This window comes from Olea europaea, unplaced genomic scaffold (genome assembly GCF_002742605.1).
Source record: "Olea europaea var. sylvestris unplaced genomic scaffold, O_europaea_v1 scaffold1049, whole genome shotgun sequence".
Lineage (NCBI taxonomy): Eukaryota > Viridiplantae > Streptophyta > Magnoliopsida > Lamiales > Oleaceae > Olea > Olea europaea.
The window spans coordinates 130,503-150,165 of record NW_019227832.1 but is presented as its reverse complement, the minus strand read 5'-3'; the positions used below and the strand labels follow the sequence as shown (position 1 = coordinate 150,165).

The 19,663-nt window shown below is 34.3% G+C and overlaps 1 protein-coding gene across 1 annotated transcript; it reads right to left on the bottom strand.

Annotated features, from left to right (window-relative positions):
• Window positions 1–5,776: 5,776 nt before the first annotated feature.
• LOC111372931 (purine permease 1-like) lies at window positions 5,777–9,076 on the bottom strand. The gene is made up of 3 exons (XM_022995358.1): window positions 8,723–9,076; window positions 8,111–8,541; window positions 5,777–6,283 (listed from the first exon to the last, which is right to left on the bottom strand). The coding sequence occupies exons 1-3, from the start codon at window positions 9,018–9,020 to the stop codon at window positions 5,942–5,944; spliced, it is 1,071 nt and encodes a 356-aa protein (XP_022851126.1). The 5' UTR covers window positions 9,021–9,076; the 3' UTR covers window positions 5,777–5,941.
• Between the last annotated feature and the right edge of the window lie 10,587 nt (window positions 9,077–19,663).

The window sequence follows — 19,663 nt, the reverse complement described above, 5'->3', positions numbered from 1 at the left end:
ATTGATGCTACAGAATTGATCAATTTCAACATTGCAGAATTCTAGACCATTGTCTATTCTTAATGTTTTTATCTTCCTATCAGTTTGGTTTTCTACCATGATTTTCCAATTTTTAAAGGTTATGAAAGCATCTGATTTATTTCTTAATAAGAGGATCCATACCTTTCTGGAAAAATAATCTATTATTAGGAGATAATATCTGTAGCCTGAAGCAGTGCACACAGGTGTAGGCCTCCACAAATCACTATGTATATAATCAAGAGTATTCTAGAATTTAAGTATGCCTGTACTAAATGGCAGTCTATTCTGTTTACCGAAAAGAACTTTGTCTTTTCCAGAGACACCTTCTTTTGAAAGAAGTTTTAGTCCCTTCTCCCCAAGATATCCAAGTCTCCTATGCCACAGTTCTAATTATTAGACTGAGTCACTAAGTTCACATCATTATTAGGAGACACACACTTAGCACTTATCAAATAAATTCCATTTGTTTTAGATGTATTAATGATAAGGTTCTGATTTTTCTTTATCTTTGTAAAACCCTTATTAATTTCAATTTTATAATCTTCATCATCTAGAGCTCCTAATGAAATAAGATTCCTTTTCAAGGCAGGGACATATCTTGTATCTTTTTAAAGTAATGTTTGATTACTTTCAAGTTTTAACATAATGTTTTCAATCCCTTTCACTTCACAGGACTCATTGTTTCCTTGTTTTACAAAACCTTCATTTAGATTTGAAAAATCAGAAAAACAGCTAAGGTTTGGACACATATGAAAAGAACAACCAGAATCAAGAACCCAGTCTTGACTTGTTCTTTCATATGAGGAGACATTGGCAACACCAATGTTTACCCCTGCTTCTTTATGAGAAGCAGTATTAGCAAAAGGACCATCACTATGATTAGATCCATTTCTTTGATCTTTAGCATTTTTAAAACAATCTTTGATAAGATGTCCAAGTTTACCACAGTAGTAGCACTTCCTATTCTTATCATATCCTTTATTATTTTTCTTATCTTTTGCCCTATTATTACCCCATTTCTTCTTCTGAAAATTCTTACTTCTATTACCCTGACTAAAATTACTAACCCCTTTAGAGTTAGTCCTAGGGTTAGGCAAAGAAGTTTTAACACTAAGAGCTTCTTTATGTTCTGATCTTAACTCAAGTTCCCTATTCTTTAGGGAATTATGTATTATATCAACAGTTAGATCATCCCTACCATATTCTAGGGCATTCCTTATGTCCTTATATCTATCACCCAGTGCATTAAGCAGACAAACTACCTTTTGATCACTTGAGATTTTCTCACCACAGTTTATAAGGTCTTGTGTGATCTTATTGAACCTATCCATATTCTCTTCTAAGTCAACACTAGGGTCAAACCTATGGCTGAAAAATTGTTTCCATAGAAAACATTTATTTGGTAGGGTTTTAGTCAGATATTGTTTCTCTAGGGCTTCCCACAATTCAGCTGCAGTATCAGTATCATCTAGCTTCCTAATCACAGAATCAGATAAGTGCAAAAATAAGGTACTCCATGCCAATTCATCTTGTTCAGTTCTCCTAGCTTCACTTAGGGTTTCAGGCCAAGACTCATCAATTGATTTCACACATTTTAATTGCATTAAGAGTGCTTTTATTTTTTGGCGCCAGAGACCAAAGTCTCATTTGCCATCCCACATAGGAACATCAATTTTGGTGGCCATAGTGTGCAGGAGTGAAACAATTGTTCTCAAGAGTTTCAGAATCAAGTTAAAATATCACACGGATCAATTTATTTTATACAAGAGCTTAAGATTTGAGAAAGAAACAACAGTATACAACAGATTGATTATTTCACATATGTTTATACTCAAATAGCAATGTGTACTCAATACATGCAATTTACATATACAGATATCACTTTGCAATATGAGATGAATCAATATGCAGTTATGCAGGTTTATTAAACTGATTCAAAAAGTTCAAGACAGTAGCATATATAACAGTAATATTTGTCAGAAGTGATTCTAATTTTTACAAGTTGTTTAATATTCAACAGTAAGTCACAAAGACATATAGACTTACACACAGTAAACTACAAGTTTAAAAAGAAAGGAACAGATGTACCTTCGAAGAAGAATAATCTCAGGCTAAAAGAAAAAATTATAGTTTTTGAATGCACCAACATTCAAGTATCAGTTACAAATAACAGTATATACACCATACTAACTATAGAATCAGAAAAACGTATTTTTAAAATTTTAGAAAAAAGTTCAGTTTCTCCTAATCCCCAAAGTTTCTAAGGTTCTCTCAAGGACCCCTAGATAGAGGTAGAGTTAGGGGAGATTCGAAGAAACCCTAGCTTTTTCAAGGCGTTTAAAGTACCAGGATTTCACAAATACTGCAAGTATATAAAAGCAGAATAATCAGAAAGCACCAAGAACTAGTTTCTTATATTTTTCTTTTGAAAAACCCCAAAAATTTTCAAGAACAGAAAAGTAAAAATCAGATCTGAGATTTTCTTCGAACACAGTTCGTATTAAACGATTTTCCTAAGCTCTGATACCACTGTAGGTCCCAGATACATCAACCTTTTATATTAAAGACGACTTTGGTTTTGAAAACAGAAAGTAAAATTGCAAAAATAAGAACACAAGATTTTTCGGCCGTAGCCCCGAGGTTCGACGACCACTGTTAACGCCTAATCCCCGTTGAGCATCCCTAAGGATTTAGCTCGAATCCACTAAGAAAGCCCCTAAAATGGCAAGAATATTACAGATCTGAACCACAAAGGTTCGAACACAAATAACCTCTCAAACTCTAATTTCTCTCTATTCAAATTACTCACAAAGAGTAATCAACACTCAGTATATTATAATCTCACAAAGAGATTACTAAAATCATCAAGAAGATGAATTTACAGAGACTCTCAAAGATGAAAGCACGAAGGAGACAAGAGAGGAATGAAGAAAACAAAACCACTGCCCTAACCCTAGAACGAAGAATTCAATTTAAAAGGAATATGATCAATCGCTGATCCAACGGTCCATATTTCACCAAGTGTTAGCCATCCATTTAGAACGCACCAATGCACAGAACATAAACACGCTTTTAATCTATTCCAGAAACTTCAGTTAATTGGATCAAAAGGACCCGGTTTCTTGGGCTGGTTATTCTGGACCAATTTAATAAATGGGCTTAAAAATGTAGCAACTCATTTACACACTATAATATTCAAAATAAGAACGTGTTTCTAATCTCTTATAAATTCATATATATATATTTCCACAGTCCACACACACACCCCCCCGAATTATCCGTCCCAAATTACCCTAATGAACCCGACACGTGCTGTGTGCCGATAATAGATGTCAACTAAGTGCCGAATTCACCTCCAAGGCAATCTTGACCTGCTTTGACCATGACGAATTTTGCTTTTAGTAAAATAATTAATTCATGCTTGAAATCAATCACTTTACCCTTAGAAAAGAAAAATACTACACGGGCTTTACATAAAATGTTCGGACTTGAACTGACTTGGCTAGGTTCATCTAGTTGAGGTCCAAATTAAGATAATAAAATTTGGCCTTTAGCTTGTTTAAACCATCCGTCGATGCAGTCAAATCTTTGAAAACAAGATTAGTGACATAATGCATGCCACAAGCAAGATCGGAACAAGAAACGGATTTAATCAACTAAATAAATGTATTTCACTACAACTTTGTTTGAATAAATTAGAACATTAACGATGTAGAAATTATTTTCGCTGGTATAACAAAGTAATTTCCAAAGTTTGAGCTTTAGAGAAATCAAATTGACCTTTTGGGTTGTGATAACATTGTAAGTCTTAGTATTCTATTTAAAATGTAGTGATTCAAACCTCTCTATGCTGACTATTATTATTATTATTATTTATTTATTTATTTATTATTATTATTATTTTTTTTTTGAAGTAGGAATTTTTTACCTCAATAGTATCACATTCAAAATTTTTTGTATTAAGTTTTGAAGTTCTATTGTTGTTAAATATTTTTTTACATTGATAGTTTTATTATTTGTTGAGGCACTATGATTATTCAGTTGTTAATGCTTTTGAGTGTAAAGAGATAGGAAATGGATTGATGGAGGAAAACCGGAAATAAGATTTTAGGTTTTCTTAGACTTGATTCATACTTTAAAAGTACATCCAATTTTTTTCATCATTGTGTTTACATAATCAAACTGTTTAACTATTTGTTTTTTTGCCGAATTGATGACCATTCAATTTTAATAAAAAATCGAGGGATACATTTATAATTTATTCAATCATAATTGAATTATTAAAATCAAATTCTTCAACATGTGTATGAATTTATATATAAATATACTAAATTCGGACACGTAAATAGGGTTAGTTTTTCTCGAGAGAGATTACTAACTAAAATTGATTAATTTGATTGTTAATACATATGAAAAATGGGTTGAATGAATTTGGATTGGATAAATGTAAAACAAGCTAAGTGAATCAAAATTTCAAACTACTGAATCCTAAATTCTCTTCGCAAACTTGTTAAGCTTTCATCCATTAGACTTATTGTATAGTTTAGTTAGAAACATGAACTCTCGACTTAGTAATTGGTTGCAAAATTAATTTAGATTGAAGATAGATTAGGATAAAATTAGTAGTAAATACTTAGATCTTGTGGGTACAATACTTGGACTCAAAATTTATTTTATTACTTGTCACGATTCATACACTTGTGGAATCATGAGATCATGTTTTTGGCGTCATCATCAGGAACTAATTTGTTTACTTTGATTTTTTTTTTATTTTTTTTGGGTTTAATTAATCTAGCTTAGATTGAAATTATTATTATTATTTTAAAATTTTCTTGTAAGATCGTCTAAATGTTTATGTGTATGTTATATTAGGAATAAAAAAATTCTAATTTTTACCTAAATTCGATGATTAATTTATGAATTGAATATGAATCACGAACGTCCACTTTTTGGATCACAAGCTCTCAACTTTTATGTACAAGAAATTGATGTTTTCAACCTTCAAGTTTTCTATAGTATTCTCTAAAATCAAGACTATATTAATGGGTTGGAATTTTATTTTAATTAAATGAAAAAATTAATTTCAAACTGAGCATATGAATAAACAAAAAATAATAATTTCTCTCTCTCACTAAATTTAAACATTTATGAAAAAGTTATTATGGGTTGTCGTGAGTAGGATTTTTGACTCCATCTATCTCTATTTATAGAGATTAAAAAATTCTAATATATTTACAACAAGAATTTCAAATAAAATCCAAATGCAAATAGGAATCTCAATTGAAATCCAATTCTGTGGCCTTGGCACTGTACTAATATACGTGCACAGTGCCAGGAGGACCCCGAGCAAAATGAAAACTACTTAAATAATATTACTAATTTATAATGAATTACAGTATATTACTGTATGTCATGGGGCACTAAAAATGAGGAAAATTAACAAAGATGACTACACAAATTAATCATAGGAGTGTAAGTTTTATCTTCTATAAAAATTCATGATTGTCGATATTCGAGCTAAAACATGAATATAATATCCCGATCAACATAGTTCATGAATCTGCATTCCCTTGGATAGATAATCAATAAAATCACTACGAAAACATCACATTGAATTACACTTGAAGGCTAAACTTGAAAATTGAAATTAAACCATCAAAAGTAGGTTACATCCATCTTTTTCCCTAAGCTAAAACTTTTAGTAAATTCATGATCAAATTATGGAACTTCATGATAAATATTGACATCACCCGGGTTAAAGAGAAAAGGAGTAGAAACTAGGAAGATAAATAGTTGAGGACATCTATTGTACCGTTCAATACAATACAATCTAGCATATTATACAAAATATGCCCTCATAGTGTTGTTTTACAAGAATAAAACTATAAATATATCAATTGACACCTGACGCTATGGTGAATCAAGGATCACCAGTTCGAGCCATCTCCGTCTCTTCAGTTCGATGAATGATTTTTTTGCTTTGTTTCATCTCACCAAAGAAGTAGGAAACAAATCCCCACAGAGAGAGGAAAAGAGCGACACCCTTTTCTGCTTGAAACTTTTCGTGGAAGAAAATAACTGCTAATAATTCTGTTATTGGGATTGATACAGTAACTATAACTCCAGCCAGTAGCGACGAACCGTAAAATACTACTCCTACTATGCCCAAAAAGAAACCTTCCAGAATAATGGCAGCCCAAACCAGCACCAAATAATATTTTGTTTCTCCAAGTTCATATTGCATTGCCTCCTTTGAGATTGCCTATAAAACATATAACATATCAAAAAGTAATTCTCAATCGAAGTCTACAAAGAGATTGTTAGATTAACTAATGCGCACAGAAGATACAGAAAGTAATAAGAAGAAAAACACCCTCTAGCATTATCTAGTGGCTCTAGAGGTGTAAAAAAATGGTTTGTGCTAAACATAGCTTTAGGGGACCTCAAATTTTTGAACAAAAAATAAAAAAAGAATAATTTGTAATATCTGTAGTTCAGGGCTGGGCATAGGCCAGGCTGGGCCTCAAGATTTTCTGGCGAGACATGCCAGGGATTAGGCCGGCTTACACGTGTCCCTTCAGTCCCACGTAATTTTATCAATTTTTATTAAAATTTACTTAAAATCTAGCCCCTATTTGTGTTGGTCCCAAAGGCGATGCAAGAATTGAGATTAATGACGTTTTATGAAATATGTAACAAGATCATAAAGATGAAGCATGATTATATGTAAAAACGAAAATAGGATAAATACAGAGGAACGATGTTTATTAATCAACAATATGGAGTGAAAATTCAAAACTCAGCAATACTGCTTCAACAAAATTGAAAGAAGAGACCTATATTTATAGTACACAAGTCAAAACCCTAGAATTAGAGTTGAAGATGGAAACTAGGTTAAAAATTGCGTAAACCGGAAAAATCGGTGGAACTTCACTCGCCTATTGTTCGAGCGTCGCTTGAGTAAGGCCCCTTGTAGCTTGAGCGACAGAGGGGCGAAAAGCGAATGAAAACTTTCTGCTCCGAAAACGTCCCCTTCGCTCGAGCCATCATCTAGCATTACTCAATGTGCCGTCAACCCGACTTTTCACATCCAGTTGAACCCTAGCTCGAGATCTTGAAGTCCAATGGCCCAAAAATGTGAAGCCAAAACAAACTTTGGGTTACAAACCCAACAATTTGAGCTCCATTATAATTAGTTTTTGAGAAAAATATATTTTATTATAGTAATTTTTTGAAAAATGTGCGGTTAAAAAAGAAAGAAAAAATTTAGATTTATGTGTAATATTATTTTATTGGAAAATGTATGTTTAAAAAAAATACGTTTTGAAATCAATATAGTAAATACACAAGTAGATTAAATTAGTAAAACAAACGAAATCCATTCAATCAGTTGGGTAATCTTGCTTGCTTTGACTTACTTATTCAGTTGATTAAATTACATGAATTATTTTAATGTTTTTTAAATGTTTGGCAAAGAAAAGTATTATAGCCTATAAAGTTGAAAAATGTTAAAAATGAATCACTATCGTTTAATCACTCACTTACAACTAGACAACGACATAATTATATTAAACATTGAAATAAGCATAATCATTTCGGCTCCAATAATTGTTCTTGTTGAAGATAATTCATATGAAAAAATGTGTCATTCTCTAACACTATAAGCTTATAGATGAAATCACTATACCATAACTTTTATGAAAGACGTGAATTCAAGTCTTGTCATCGCATATTTATGAAATTTGTGAACACGCTGGACTTTTAATTTAAAAGAAAAAAAATGTATTTGCTATGATAAAATTGGAAAAAACTTAAATAAATAAATTTGTATCTATCTAATAAATTAGGGGTGTTAACTCACGCAACCTGCTATAGACTTGTGGGGTGACCTGACCCATGAGGCGAACCAGTCCAACCGTTTCTCTCCTCGAACCTATGGTCTACTCTACCCATCACATGCGACATTTTTTCAACTTTTTCTCCACTTAAAAATGGACGGTTTCTATTGTCGGTTCTGACACCTTTATTTTAAATTTAAACTTTTAGATAAAGTAATTTAAAGAAAGATGGAAAGAGCTAGAAAGAAAACCTGGAAGTCCTTGTTAATGATCATCCCGACTGTGGAAAATACAGTAGCAAAGAAACACATAACCAATTGAATCTCCAAAACCAACCTATATGTAACAGCCTGCTTTGCCTTCAAGTACGTCAACTCTAAAGATGGCATAATAAACCCAGCCAAAGCTGCCCCCGCAAGCGTGAACACAAACCCTAAAACATACTCCTTTTTCGACTCGCCCTCCGGTCTGTCACTACTCGTATGAAGAGCCAAAACCGCTGCCCCAATTGTCAACAGAACAATAGCGTTTGTCGAAAAAGCCGTGAATTTCTGCTTAACAAGAAGGAAAGCAAAACCTGCCGTGAAAGCCAACTGTGTGGCAACTAGAAGGGAAGACGTCGAAACAGGGAGACGAACTAGGCCGTAGCCATAGAAATAGTTACTGAGCCCTGTTATAACACCTGAACAAAACCAAATTTTAATAAATAAATATGACCAAACCATTGTTTCGGAGTATAAGTCACTGCTTCAAACAATCGGACAAAATTACCGTAATGTAATTTGGACAGCATAACGAGATGATCAACGGGATTAGGAACAAAATGAATAAATGTGAATCTTTTCTACAGCTTAAACAGTTACCAATAATTGCCGAGGCGATGAGCACCCGAGTTTTCATCAAGAAAAGCTCGGTGGTCGCAGTGGAGGTGGTGCAATTGATGGGACGCTGCCGGCGGCGGTTCATATAGGATACAAAGAGAGGGATGAGAATAATTGGGAAGCCGGCGGTTTGTATCCAGCTTGATAACCAGATTCTTTTGCCACCACGGATGAAGTAGAGGCGGATGATCAAAGGGCCGCCACAGTTGCCTACAGTTAGTAGTATGCAGTTCAGAACTAGAAGAGTTTTCTTCCAGGTGGTTCTGGGTACAACTTCCATTTCCTTTCGGACAACTCTTACAGAACAAATTCACTAGGGAGAGAGGTATCTGTTTATGACTGCATTTATGGTGGATTATTAATAAATACAACTAACCATCTACTTTAGATTAATTATACATTTAGAAAATATGGGAAAAATTATAGTCAACAAGTTGATAACTACGAGTGGATTGATAAAATCTCAACACAAACCAACTTGCAAAAAATGAAAATTTGCAAAGTTTCATTAGATCGTCTAAGACAACAATCAAAGCTGAATAAATTTGGAATCGATTAAATAAATCATTTATATAAATTTAAGTTTTTATTTGACAATCATTCTTTCTCATTCTGTTTTCTCATACTAATTTCAACTGCATATTTTCACAATAAAATATTATTCATGTAAATACAAAATTTTTCATTACTGTTCAATCACACATTCTCCCAAAATTTACTATTCAAATACCCATTTTTTTCAAAAATATCTATCATACAGGGGCTAAATCTATTTGTCAATATAACAGTTACTTACTTTTTGACATCTCGTAAGCGCCGGTCACTTGTGGGTTTACAGTAGCTAAAAAATAAAAAATAAAAAAAATCAACCATATAAGTACTGCTAGCACAACACCTTTAACCCCTATGTGGAGAAAATTATTGACCTTATTTTAAATGCTTTTCAAATAGTTGTATGAGGAGACGGACGAAATATTTGATTTTCTATCTCTTATTAGAATCCACTTCTACAAAGAAACGGTCACAGAATTGACTCTTGTTGGACCAAAAATTGGAAACGGACATGTGCTAAATCTATTTGCATAGGATTTCCTCTACAGATTAATCCTCAAAACTTTCATCATGTGATCTCATAAAACTGTCGGACTATCAATCGATTCTATCTAGTCTACTGAATCACACTAACAATAGAAGACAAGAATAGTGATTAATGTTTGACTTCCATGTGCAAGTATATATGTTTTAATAGTCATACATTGGAGGCGGCCGGATTTTGTAGGCTGAAGAAGGCCTATGATTGCAGGTAATCGGACCAGACAATTATTATATTAGTCATGTTTGAACTTTGCGGAAAATAACTTAGAAGGTCACTGAACTTCAAAATTCCTCAATGATCACTGAACTTAACAGAAAAAATTTTAAGAGGTCACCAAATTTCAATACGTCTCTGAATAGTTACTGAATTTTATCGAGATCCTCCAAGAGGTTATCGAACTTCAAAATATCCCTGAATGGTCATTGAATTTCGTCGAAATCCTCCAAAGAGGTCACTCAATGTTGCAAATTGAGATCCCATATATAACTAGTTTAGCGACCTCCTAGTGACTTTTTGCAGAGTTCAATGATCATTCAGGGATGTTTTGAAATTTGATGACCTTTTGGGGGATTTAAAAAAAGTTCAGTAACTATTTAGGGACGTATTGAAGTTCGGTGATCTCCTAGGGAATTTTCTGCAAAGTTCAGTGACATTGGGGGGATTTCCTCCATTCTCTAATAAAATATTATTCTAAAATGTATTTTTACCAAAAATAGGGATCAAACAAGGGCTTAATAAGATTGATGCATTTTTTTTTATGGCATATCTATTTTTAATTAAACCATTATTCTGATAAATTAAATTGATAGTGTCATTTGATTCAAATATTGATAACTTGTTAATCACAAAAAGTTGTAATTGTGAGATACAAGTTACATATGATTGAAATTTAAATCATCCGTTGTTATAAGTTGAATCTCATTATTACGAATATACTAGTACGTGTGACATTTATCACTTATGGAGTAGCTAATCTTACAAATAAAAATTTGCTGACATATAAATGGGCACATAAATGTTTTGTTAAGAAAATAAAAGACATGCAACAGAGATTTTACTTGAATATTTATTTTATTATCAGTGGTTAATATCTAATGTTCAATGGTGAAATTTGTCATTTGACTCGAGATCATCACAGTTCCTTATACGATGATCTTCATGCTTTGGTGATTTTGAAGTTATTCTGACAAAATTCGCTAATACAACACCGTTCAGATATGATAAGAATCCTATGAAAGTTGTGAACGGTCAGTAAAAAATTCATCACTCAAGGATGTGAGGAAATATAACTTGTTTCATCCATTTAGGTTGATATCGAAATCCTTGATTAAAGTGAGTTCATAAGTCGAAAAGAGTTTTTGACAATAATTGACTTAAGAGTGGGATGAAAGGTAGGATCAATTAAATGGAGATTGATGATCTCCATGTCTCATCATTAATTGGGTAATATTGAAGAAAAAACTATAATTCTATAGTAAATGTACAAGTTTGATTTTGTTACATAATGTGATATTCCTATCATATATATTTCTCTGACACATTACTAGATATCAAATAGGGACGACGAATATAAATTAATTAAATTAGGTGAAATAATGATAAATCAAAATGAGAGTTTTAATCTATCTTATTTTGATAAGACAAATAATAAATAATACAGCCATCCAACATTGTAATCAGGAACCTACTGAGTTAAACACAAAAGAAAATACTAGAAGAATAAAATTAAAAATTAAGTAATTGACAAATGTAAGATATTTGTAGAATTAATTAATTGGATTATTTATTTATGGGCTAAGATCAATTAATTAGATAAATTAATTAATGGACAAATTTATGTTTAATTAAGACAAAATTACAACACTATAGGTATTTAAAGATGACAATTCTAAAATCAAATATTAAGTTTATTTGAGCATAAATCGGGTAATAATAAAACCCTGAATTGTAATCTCTTTCCTCTTGCCTCTCACTCGCACTTTCTCTCTCTAAGAATTGTAGTCTCTTTCTCTCTTTCGTCTCTCACTCTCCTATTCTTGCAACTCATCATCGGAGCTCCGATGCAAGGTCGCGCACAACAGCGCTCAAATCGAGGTCGTCGTTTACAGGTTAGGGTATGGGATTATTCAGATCGACTGTCGCCGCTTATAGAGGCTCACCTTGAATAGAGGCGATTGGTTACGGATACGGGGTTAGTCTAGTTTTTTTTCTTCGAATTATTGTTGGTGTTATGAAAACGATGGTGATGGATTTGGTTTGTGGGTGATGATGGCAGCGGTCGTTCAAGTGTTAATAGAAGCAGTAGTTTTCTTTGGTAATATTGCAGGGGATAGTGGTTTTGTTGTTGTAGGTGATGGTCTTGGATTTGGGGGACGTAGGATGAGGTGCTCGAAGTGGTGGTTGTGAAGGTTTGGTGACAATTTTGTAGTGTTTTTTGTGATGTTTTGTCGCCGGTAATGTTCTTAGTTGTTGGGTTGCTAGTGGTGATGGTCGTAGTGCGTTTGTGATGATTGTGGTGGAATGTTAGCGGTGGATTGATAAGTGTGTTTTTGCACACTTATTTAGGTTACAAACATGACTTAATAATGAGCAAAATGATTGAATTGTGACTTAATCTCGTTATATTTGTGAATTGTAGGGAATACCGATGAACATGGTGAAATTCAGTAGAAAAGAGCCGAAAAAAGACTAAAATGGAGCAAAGTGATAGTTCGGGGACCAAGTTGCAAATAATCCATAGATGAGACGGGAAATGGAATGAAGATTCAAGAGTGTTAGAGGTTAATCGGATGAGGAAAGGAGTCAAGAGGTGAAATATGATCGAAGTATTATCAAGTATCAACTTTCAGGCGAAAAAGTTATGCTCGTGATTTTTAATTTCTACTTGAGATTCATTTTTGACATAGTAAACATCAGAATTTGAGGAAGCCTATTTCTATCAAAAGTGTATATCTTTGAGTTTTCTTCACAATGAACTTTGAATCACTTCAATTGGAGATTAGGAGAGAAAGTTATGACGAAAATACTAAAAGCTGTTCAGCGAAAAGAATGGTATAACTATGCGGTCGCATAGTATAAATTCTATGCGGTCGCATAGAAGCCTCCCGAGAACTTTTTCTCAAATTTTTTTACTCTATGTTACAGCATAGAAATGTACTATCCGGTCGCATAGAACAAGATTCGGGGCCGATTCAACAGTTTCCTTATTTCACCGAAACTCTCATGGAAAGGAGATTTTTAGGGTTCTATGTAAACTAAAACTCGACCAGAATGATGGGACGCCACTTTTACAGAAAAAGAGGGGGAATATACACAATTTTGGAGGATTTGGAGAGGAGGAACAAGGCAAAAACAAGGCAATTCACTTCAAGATTCAAGATTTCACTTCAAGAATCAATTGGGTGATATTCTTCCTTGGTTTTGATTTTTTTTTCTTTATTTCCCATTATGTTAGGCTAGATTTTCATGTGCTAGGATTTACGATGAACCTTATATTATGAACCCTTAATCTTTAATTTTATTAATTTGACGTTAAAACATGCTTTTAACTATTGAATGATTGGCATGGATTTCATTTTCTCTACAATTATGTGCGCAATAGTTGTATGAGATTTATGACTTGTTTACCCTTGAGAGATGGAAAATAAGTTAGACATTATGTAATTGTCGTAAAGTTCGATAGGGGATAAAAATATACCGCTATACTTTACGTGATCTTTAAGTATTCATAAATCTTTAATGCATTTTCATATGTTCGCATCCGTCATAGAAATATAGTCGGATCGCATATGAAAATAGGTTTAATTCTACTCGAGAGAGATTGTTAAACAAATTAGGAATATTGGTCTTCATAATTGAATCGTGTTGTCAATTTTATAAAGTTCGAATTAAAGGGGATTGATATAAGGAGATTCGGGATCCTAGTACGCATTTCGTTATCACATTTTTATAAAACTTGCATTTAGTTATAATCACACATTTAATCTAGTTAATTTAGGCTTTATATTTATAAGTAGTTATTAAATCATAATTTAGTTAGCGAAAATATCAAGAATTTCTATTGTTTCGGTTAAGGCGACGATAGGTAAAATTGAACTAATCAATCTCTGTGGGACGATATTCGGACTCATTTAATCCACTTTATTACTTGTTAACGAACCGTACACTTGCGGTAATTTAAATCGAAAGAAATATTTCGCGAACAAGTTTTTGGCGCCGTTGCCGGGGACTGAGTTCAGTTTAATTTTATTTTTCTATGCACTAATTCGAAATTTAATTTTCGTTCTCTTTTAGTTTTTATTATTTTATTTATTTTGGTCTTTGTTTTGTTTTTATTATTCGATCTATCTTTTTAGTATCTAAGTGCTACTCTTATTTTTCTCTTAAATTTGCATGCTAAGATCGACTGGAGGAGAATTGATTCCGGCCGATCCTGAAATTGAACGCACTTTTCATCGACTACAAAGAGAGAACCGAGAAGCAAAATTGTAAATGGCTAACGAACTAAACAATCCTATTATCCCAGCCAATGAAGGAGAGGCAGTGAACGAAGGAAATGAGATTTTGGGCGACTTCTTGACTCCTCAAGTGATTCAAAGCCAGTCCAGCATTGTGTATCCACCGTTTGGGCACACCAATTTTCAATTGAAGACGAATGTGATACAGCTATTCCAAAATGGACATCAATTTTATGGCAGAGCCGAAGAAAATCCACATACACACATATCTCGATTCTTGGATATGTGTCAACACTTCAGATATCAAGGAATCTCGGACGATGCTATTAGGCTAAGGCTTTTTCCACACACCTTGCGGGAAAAGGCACTTGAATAGTTGGATTCGCTTCCTATTGCAAGCATCACTACTTGGAACGACCTGGCTCACAAATTCTGCATGAAATACTTCTCACCAGCCAAGATAGCTAAAATGAGACACGAAATATCCATTTTCAGCCAGGGAGAATCCGAATCATTTGATGAAGCTTGGAACAGATTCAAGAATATGCTCCGGAAGTGCCCTCAAAATGGGTTCGACAAAAAGACCCAAATCCGATTTTTTTATATAGGGTTACTCCCGTACTTCAAAAGCATGGTGGACTCATCATCAGATGGCTCAATTTCTACACAAACAATCGATGGAGCACTAGAATTATTTGAAAGAATGGCAACTACTTCAGCGATGTGGGCATCTGAGCGGGTAACTCAGAAGAAACCTCCGGGTGTTTATGAGGTCGATACTTATTCAGCCATATCTGCGAAGATTGACTCGTTGTTTCACAAGGTAGAAAGCATATCACAAACAGCACAAAATAAGAAGTTTAGTTGTGAAGAATGTGGAGCTGAGCATAAAACATCAGAGTGTCCAATTTTAATGCAAGGAGTTGAGCAGACAGATTTTGCACAATGGGGGCAACGCCAATAGAATAATCAATATGGGGAAACATACAATAACAATTGGAAGAAGCATCCCAATTTCTCTTGGAGCAACCAGAATCAGAATAGGCTGCAGGGTCAGTTTCAACAGCAAGAGAAAAATCCTCAATTGGAAGACATGTTTAGGAAATTCATGGAGAGGACCAATCAGTACATGGAGAAAATCGAAATCACTCTGCAAAACAAGAATGCTGCCATCAAAAACTTGGAAACTCAAATGGGACAGATGGCCATCGCTTTGACTGGAAGAGCATAGGGAAATTTGCCAAGTAACACGGAAATCAACCCAAAAGAGCATGCCAAGGCCATCACAACTCGAAGTGGAGTGCAGGTACCTGATATGCATGTCAAAAGGCCAATCAAGAACAAAGAGAATACACCTTCTGTAGAAGAAGAAACTGTGGAGTAGGATGAACAACCAAACACATCTACCGCAAAGGAAAGCTCAGAAAAAGCAGGGAATAAAGAAACAGTTACAGTCAACCCATATGAACCTCCAATTCCATTTCCACAGAGGTTGAAAAACCACAAAATGGAGCAACAATACAAGAAATTTCTGGAAGTCTTCAAGAAGCTCCACATCTACATCCCGTTGGTCGATGCTCTATTCCAGATGCCCAGCTATGCAAAGTTTCTGAAGGACATATTATCAAATAAACGCAAGCTGGAGGATCATGAAACAGTGATGCTAACCGAAGAGTGCAGCGCAAATTATCGAAGATGTATTGGTCAAAGTGGATAAACTTATATTCCTAGGGGACTTCTTAATTCTGGACATGGAAGAAGACAAGGACGTGTTTATCATATTGGGGCGACCATTTTTGGCAACTACAAGAGCTCTCATAGATGTGCAACAAGGACAATTGACTCTGAGACTGGGGGAGGTGCAAGCCTCTTTTAATGTTTTCAAAGCAATGAAATATCCCACCGAGCTGGACACCTATTTCCAGATTGATGTGATCGACATAGGAATTCTTTACAGTTACGAGTTGAAAAACTACCAGACATTCAGGAGGCCGATATGATGCACCGTCAATCCACTCTTACTGACTGAAAGGAGATCGAAGTATACACCATAGAGTCTTAAACGGATGATGAGGGAGAGTCACACCACATGAAAAAGGACAGGTTTGAAGTGTCGAGGATAACTGCAATGCGGAACAAGACCATATTGAACAAACTATGCAGGACCTCCCAAGCCATATTTAAAGTGCCATAACCCACCTATGCCAAAAGTCGGGCTATCGACTATAAAATAGCGTTGGTTGGGAGGCAACCTAACGTTCTATCCTTTCATTTACTTCGTTTTGCAATAGTTTAGGAACTTTTCATTTTTTTAGCATTATCAATAGTTTTAGGTCATCAATCATACATCCCTATCACATGGAGTCTAAGCATGGTCTACACGAGTCCCAATGCACTGAGCACGAGTCATGAGGTTGAAGTCCTATTTTAGTCAGTCATGTGTCAAATTGAACAAAGTGCATGTTTTGAATGAAGTTTCTTTGGTGATTCACATTTTTGTGATGTAAACCTTATGTTGAGACATAAATTATGCATTTTGCACACCAATAATGTACACATGCACCTTGAAGCAAATTTGGGGGATTTGTGCACTACGTAGGTTATTTCTTGCCTCAGTTGCATCTGTTTACACCATGCGAACTAATACGCATACTTTGCACTTTTACAGGATGTCACTAAAAAGAATGTCATAGGGAAAGGAGAAACACCGCGAGTCCTAGTTTTCATTCACCACCTCCATATAAATCAGGGAAGTACTCGTACCCCATCTTGCGCTTTTAGTTTATTATTGTCCTTCAATTATGTCTGTTTACACTTTTATTTCATCTTCACATTGAGGACAATGTATTATCTAAATTTGAGAGTGGGTGACATAATACTGGACACGAACATCTTTTCATCATTTTGGCTATATTCATCAATATATATGTTTCATGACTGCATATTATGTGCTTGATGAGTGTTAAAAAAAAATCTTTGCATTTTATTAAGTCTACTATATTTCCATTTTTGCATGCTTGTGTGGGCTTGGTAGCCTTGCCAACTATGATGTGACTATTGGACTGGTATAATTCATAAACTTTGAATATAGTGCTGAATAGATTTACCAATACTTGTGATGCAATACTTGATATTATCTATGCACGTTATTCATGCTTGACATGTTAGGTGAATGACTGGATTTTGAACATAAAGTAGGAAAAGAATGATTACCCTCTATTGAATTAACACGTAAACCACCTTAAGACAGTTTGGAATTGGTTGAGCTATTATAGGGAACATTGAGATAAGCGGAGGCTCCATGCATGAAATTTTATTGTGTGGATTGCCTAGACCAGTGAGGTGAAAATTAGGTGAAAATCTTAAATTAGGGGTTGGTTTTGGAAACTAAATGTCTAGAACAATAAGGGCATAAAATTAATTTGTGAGAATAAAACACTTCTTTTCATGCCTTTATGACCCGAGCAAGTAAGCCTGTAAGGATATTTCAAAATCTGGTGCCCTAAGGTCAACTGGCCTGGGAGTAACCAGCCTAAAGCTCGCTAAATGGGTCATATAGAAAGCAAGAGGGAAAGAGGTTAATAAAAAGTCATCTGATCGAGCCTTTATAATTCGAGTGAATAAGCCTGCAAGGGTTTAAAACCTGGTGCCCTAAAACCAACTGGTTTGAGAGTAACCGGCCTAAAGCTCGCTAAAGGGGTTATATAGAAAGCAAATGAGAAGATGATAATGATATATAAAATAAAAAATAATTCAGAAAAATTAGAGAAAAACGAGAAAAAAAAAGAGAGGCAATAACATAAAGAAAAGCCCTTGGACATTTGGTTGAAGAAACTATACCTTTAAGGCGAGGCAAGTAACCTAGTTTAATCTTGAGTGTCGAAGCAATCAAACTTAGGAGAGCCTTCACTTGTTGACATGTAAACTTGTGATAGTGAGATCAATCCAAACTACGAGAGGGTAAGGACTATAGCTATGTAAATTCCTAATTTTAAAACACAATCCCGGGATAATTGAGTGAAAAGAATAAGTTTGGGGGGTTGTGTATCTCTCGAGTGAGTAAGGATACATTTGACCACTTAGGGTCGGGACTCAAATTCAGCATGAACCTGATATGTTGGCATGAATTCACACACACACACGTCGATTTGCATTTAACAGGTAAAGATTGATGTCATTTTTGCACTGATAAATTTTTATAAAGTCAAATACTTAGTCCAATCCTAAGCCACAGCAGGGTATTAAATCATGTTTGTTCAGAACTAAGTCACTATCTTGTTTGAGGACAAACAATAGTTCAAGTTTGGGTGGTTTGATAAGTGTGTTTTTGCACACTTATTTAGGTCACAAACATGACTTAATAATGAGCAAAATGATTGAATTGTGACTTAATCTAGTTATATTTGTGAATTGTAGGGAATACCGATGAACATGGTGAAATTCAGAAGAAAAGAGCCGAAAAAAGACTAAAATGGAGCAAAGTGATAGTTCGGGGACCAAGTTGCAAATAATCCATAGATGAGACAGGAAATGGAATGAAGATTCAAGAGTGTTAGAGGTTAATCGGATGAGGAAAGGAGTCAAGAGGTGAAATATGATCGAAGTATTATCAAGTATCAACTTTCAGGCGAAAAAGCTATGCTCGTGATTTTTAATTTCTACTTGAGATTCATTTTTGACATAGTAAACATCAGACTTTGAGGAAGCCTATTTCTATCAAAAGTGTAGATCTTTGAGTTTTCTTCACAATGAACTTTGAATCACTTCAATCGGAGATCAGGAGAGAAAGTTATGACGAAAATACTAAAAGCTGTTCAGCGGAAAGAATGGTATAACTATGCGGTCGCATAGAAGCCTCCCGAGAACTTTTTCTCAAAATTTTTTACTCTATGTGACAGCATAGAAATATACTATGCGGTCACATAGAACAAGATTCGGGGTCGATTCAACAGTTTCCTTATTTCACCGAAACTCTTATGGAAAGGAGATTTTTAGGGTTCTATATAAACTAAAACTCGACCAGAATGATGGGACGCCACTTTTACAGAAAAAGAGGGGGAATATACACAATTTTGGAGGATTTGGAGAGGAAGAACAAGGCAAAAACAAGGTAATTCACTTCAAAATTCAAGATTTCACTTCAAGAATCAATTGGGTGATGTTCTTCCTTGGTTTTGATTATTTTTTTTCTTTATTTCCCATTATGTTAGGCTAGATTTTCATGTGCTAGGATTTACGATGAACCTTATATTATGAACCCTTAATCTTTAATTTTATTAATTTGACGTTAAAACATGTTTTTAACTATTGAATGATTGGCATGGATTTCATTTTCTCTACAATTATGTGCGCAATAGTTGTATGAGATTT

Bases quoted from the DNA above. Each gene is read 5' to 3' on its own strand.
- LOC111372931 (XM_022995358.1), bottom strand. From the start codon at position 9,020: ATGGAAGTTGTACCCAGAACCACCTGGAAGAAAACTCTTCTAGTTCTG. The intron at 8,542-8,722 runs GTAACTGTTTAA...GGTTTTGTTCAG, and splicing joins CATCGCCTCGGCAATTATTG to GTGTTATAACAGGGCTCAGT. The intron at 6,284-8,110 runs GTTTTCTTTCTA...TATGTTTTATAG, and splicing joins TCATTAACAAGGACTTCCAG to GCAATCTCAAAGGAGGCAAT.